The sequence below is a fragment of the Quercus lobata genome, chromosome 6 (genome assembly GCF_001633185.2).
Source record: "Quercus lobata isolate SW786 chromosome 6, ValleyOak3.0 Primary Assembly, whole genome shotgun sequence".
In the NCBI taxonomy this organism is placed as follows: domain Eukaryota; kingdom Viridiplantae; phylum Streptophyta; class Magnoliopsida; order Fagales; family Fagaceae; genus Quercus; species Quercus lobata.
The window spans coordinates 7,746,914-7,750,988 of record NC_044909.1 but is presented as its reverse complement, the minus strand read 5'-3'; the positions used below and the strand labels follow the sequence as shown (position 1 = coordinate 7,750,988).

General features: G+C 43.9%; 1 protein-coding gene across 1 annotated transcript; it reads left to right on the top strand.

The window, feature by feature from the left end:
* Positions 1 to 669: 669 nt before the first annotated feature.
* On the top strand, positions 670 to 2,486 carry LOC115949756. The gene is made up of 2 exons (XM_031067040.1): positions 670 to 1,641; positions 1,914 to 2,486. The coding sequence occupies exons 1-2, from the start codon at positions 670 to 672 to the stop codon at positions 2,484 to 2,486; spliced, it is 1,545 nt and encodes a 514-aa protein (XP_030922900.1).
* The last annotated feature ends 1,589 nt before the right edge of the window (positions 2,487 to 4,075 follow it).

The following is a 4,075-nucleotide window of genomic DNA, read 5'->3' as shown; positions in this document are numbered from 1 at the left end:
ATGGAAGTATATGCAGATGATATGCTCGTCAAGAGTATGGAAGAGCTCACACATCTAGACGACCTGAAGGAGACGTTTGCCACCCTCAAAAAATACCAGATGAAGTTGAACCCTAGTAAGTGTGTTTTTGATGTAGCTTCAGGGAAATTCTTGGGATTCATGGTGTCCCAAAGAGGAATAGAAGCAAACCCAGAGAAAGTGCAAGCCATAATCAACATGGCATCACCCAAGACCGTCAAGGAAGTCCAGAAGCTCACAGGAAGGATTATAGCTTTAAACAGGTTCATCTCCAGAGCTACGGACAAGTGCCTACCCTTTTTCAAGACCTCGTAATAGGCTTTCGCCTGGACCGATGAATGTGAAGCAGCGTTCCAAGAACTCAAATGTTACCTGAGTAGTCCACCCCTCTTAAGCCCATCCAAAGAAGGGGGAGACCTATATTTGTACCTGGCAGTATCAGTTTCAGCAATGAGTGCAGCCTTGATTAGAGAAGAAGGCAAGAAATAGCTCCCAATTTACTACGTCAGCCAAGCCTTCTAGGGGGCTGAGTCCAGGTATCCAAGGATTGAAAAGATCGTGTTTGCGTTAATAGTAGCCTCACACAAGCTAAGGCAATACTTTCAGGCGAATCTCATCCTGGTGATGACGGACCAACCAATCAAAAAACCCATGAACAAACCAGAGGCAGTCGGAAGAATAATCCAGTGGGCAATTGAACACAGTCAATTTGACATTGAGTACCATCCTAGAACAGCCATCAAGGCGCAAGCTTTGGCAGACTTCATCGCAGAGTTCACCTTTCCGAACGAAGGCAGTTTCACCGACGAAGTCAATCGATGGACGATACAAACTGATGGTTCTTCAGCCCAAAGGAGGGGGGGAGTAGGGGTCGTCGTAATCACCCCTGACAAAGAGATACTCAAGTATGGAGTTCAGTTGAAATTTTCGGCTACCAACAACGAAGCTGAATACAACGGGATACTGACAGGATTGAGGCTCGGAAAGGCGCTTGGAATTAAGAACCTGTTAGTCCAAAATGATTCAAAGCTAGTGATCGGGCAGATCAGGGGAGAGTACGAAACAAAGGAAGAGAGAATGCAGAAATACCTCAGGCTGATGAAACATCTAACTCAGGAGTTCGATATGGTGGAATTTGTACAAATCCCAAGAAGTCAGAACATGGGGGCAGACGAAGTCTCAAAGCTAGCATCATCAGAAGAAGGGAAGATTAGCATGGACTTGGCGATAGAAGTCCAGAAACACCCCAGTATTGAAGAAGTTCCAACATTCACAACCCAAAGCGCAAACAGCTGGATGACACCAATAATATCTTTCCTCCAGGACGGGCACCTCCCTCAGAATACAAAAGAAGCTAAAAAGATCAAGAAGAGGGCAGCCAGATTTACTATCCTCAATGACACCTTATACAAGGGAGGCTTCTCCATGCCTTACTTGAAGTGTGTCGACGAAGAAAAAACCAGATACATACTGAAAGAAATCCACGAAGGAATTTGCAGCGACCACGCCGGCCCCAGATCCCTAGTAAACAAGGCAATACGAACAGGTTATTTCTGGCCTACTATGCAGATGGACGCTGTGGAAATCGTCAAGAAGTGTGACAAGTGCCAACGATATGGGAATGTACAACGGCTTCCAACAGAGAAACTGACGACGATAGCCTCCCCGTGGCCATTCGCACGATAGGGAATTGACATCATCGATCCATCACCCTAAGGTAAAGGTCAGGTAAAATTCCTACTAGTTGCTATTGATTACTTCACAAAGTGGGTTGAAGCAGAGGCTCTAGCAACAATCACCGAGACAAGAATTCGGAGTTTTGTGTGGAAGAATATAATCTGCAGATTCAGGATTCCATTAACGATTATATCAGATAATCAGATAATGGGAGGCAGTTCGACAACCAAGGCTTCAGAGACTTCTGTTCAAACCTTGAAATCAAGAACCAGTTCTCATCCCCAAGGCATCCCCAGGCAAACGGACAGACGGAGGTAACAAATCAGACGCTGCTCAATATTATCAAAGCCAAGCTGGACGACGCGAAGGGTGCCTGGCCAGAAGAATTACCAAATGTCCTGTGGGCTTACAGAACCACGGCAAGAACCCCAACAGGGGAAACCCCCTTCAGACTCACCTATGGCACTAAAGCAGTAATCCCGGTCGAAGTAGGAGTAACAAGCATCAGGCAAGAAACATTGAACGAAGAGTGCAATGATGATGAACTACGACTCAACCTGGACTTTTTGGATGAAGTGAGAGACAAAGCTTCCAGCAAGATGACAATGTACCAGCAAAAGATGGCCGAATACTACAATAAGAGGGTTAAACTCAAACGACTGGACATAGGTGACCTCCCCTGTGCAAGATCACCACAGCAACTAGAGACCCTACCCAAGGAAAGCTTGGACCCACATTGGAAGGACCTTACCGAGTCGTTCGCTACTCAAGGCAAGGTAGTTACCACCTAGAAACCATAGACAGACAGAGACTCCCTTGACCATGGAACATTGAGCACTTAAAGAAATATCACCAATAGATGTAACAAACGAATATATTCATTCCTAAAATTAATAAAAGAATTATTCATCTAATGTCTTTATGTAAGCAAGTCTAGTCAACCATACAAAACAAAATTGCCAAGTAACAAGATTCTGCATTGATGGATGTAAGTTACTGACGAATCCAAAACCCCTTAAAAGGGTGTAAGTCGCAAAATGGCTAAGTAACAAAATTCCGCCTTGATGGATGTAAGTTACTGACGAATCCAAAACCCCTTAAAAGGGTGTAAGTCACAAAATGGCTAAGTAACAAGATTCCGCCTTGACGGATGTAAGTTACTAACGAATCCAAACAAACACAACAAGATCCCTTAAATGGGTGTGAGTCGTAAAATAGCCAAGTAACAAGATTCCGCCTTAATAGATGTAAGTTACTGATGAAGAACCTTACAACCAAGCCAAGGCTGGATTGGGGCTCCCAACTAGTTCACCAGAACCCTCGATGAGACCCCTTGAAGAGGTTCGGGTTACAGGAAAACAACTAAGTAACAAGAAGCAAAATCATTGATGAAGAAGAAAAGCATAACTGGAAACTTTTGTTAAGTACAAAGCATGGACGAACCCCACCAGCATATCATGAACAAACAAGCGCACAAGCACACATACAAGTAACATGTAAGTATGCACCAAGTTCAATTAAAAGCCCAAAAATCAAGGGTAATTACCATTGTTGTTATACTGAAAAAAGACCCATAAACGTTGGGCCACAAACATTGTTCTCAAGATAGGATAACAAGTAATTGTTTTGAAATTAGATTTACAAAAAAAAAAAAAAAAAAAAAAGGGGCCGAAAACATGATGGGCATCCACAAAAATGAAAAGAAATTTTCTTAAGTAACAAGGTCAAGCATCAACAGCAGAATTTTCACCGACCGGAGCGTCAGCAGTAGTCTCAGGGGCATCACCTTTAGGAGCTGAGGATTGGGTAGCTTCGTCCGTTGCCATCTCTCTGTCTACCTCCTCCAGGTCCAAACTCTCCATGTCGACTCCAGTAGGATGCTTAACCAGATACCTTCTGAGAAGCTCGAAGCCTTTGAAGTACCAGCTAAAGAGTACTGTTTTGTACTCATCAGTTGTTTGGAAGGCCTCGACTGATCTGGCAGCAATTGTTTTAAGCTTTTCCTTGGCAGAAAGGAGCTGGTCGTCCTTCTCTAGAGTCAACACCTTCGCCTTTAAAGAGGTAGCCTCGTCCATAGAAAGAATTAGATTCTTCTTCAACTTAGAGTTCTCCTTTTCTAAGGCCTCCATCCTAGATGTTAAGGATGCCACTTTAGCCTCTTGAGTAAAATACTCAGAGGTGATGTGAAGACTTTCCTCAACACCTGGGAAGAAGTTTTAAGTCATCAGTACCCAAAAAAAAGGGAGAAGGGAGGTACATTAACACCCTACCTAAACGAGCCTATGGACATGACGAGACGCAAACTCGTTAAGAGGCACATCAGAGAGGGTCTTTAAGTCTGCTACAATCACGATCTCATGAGCCCTATCCACTGCCAATC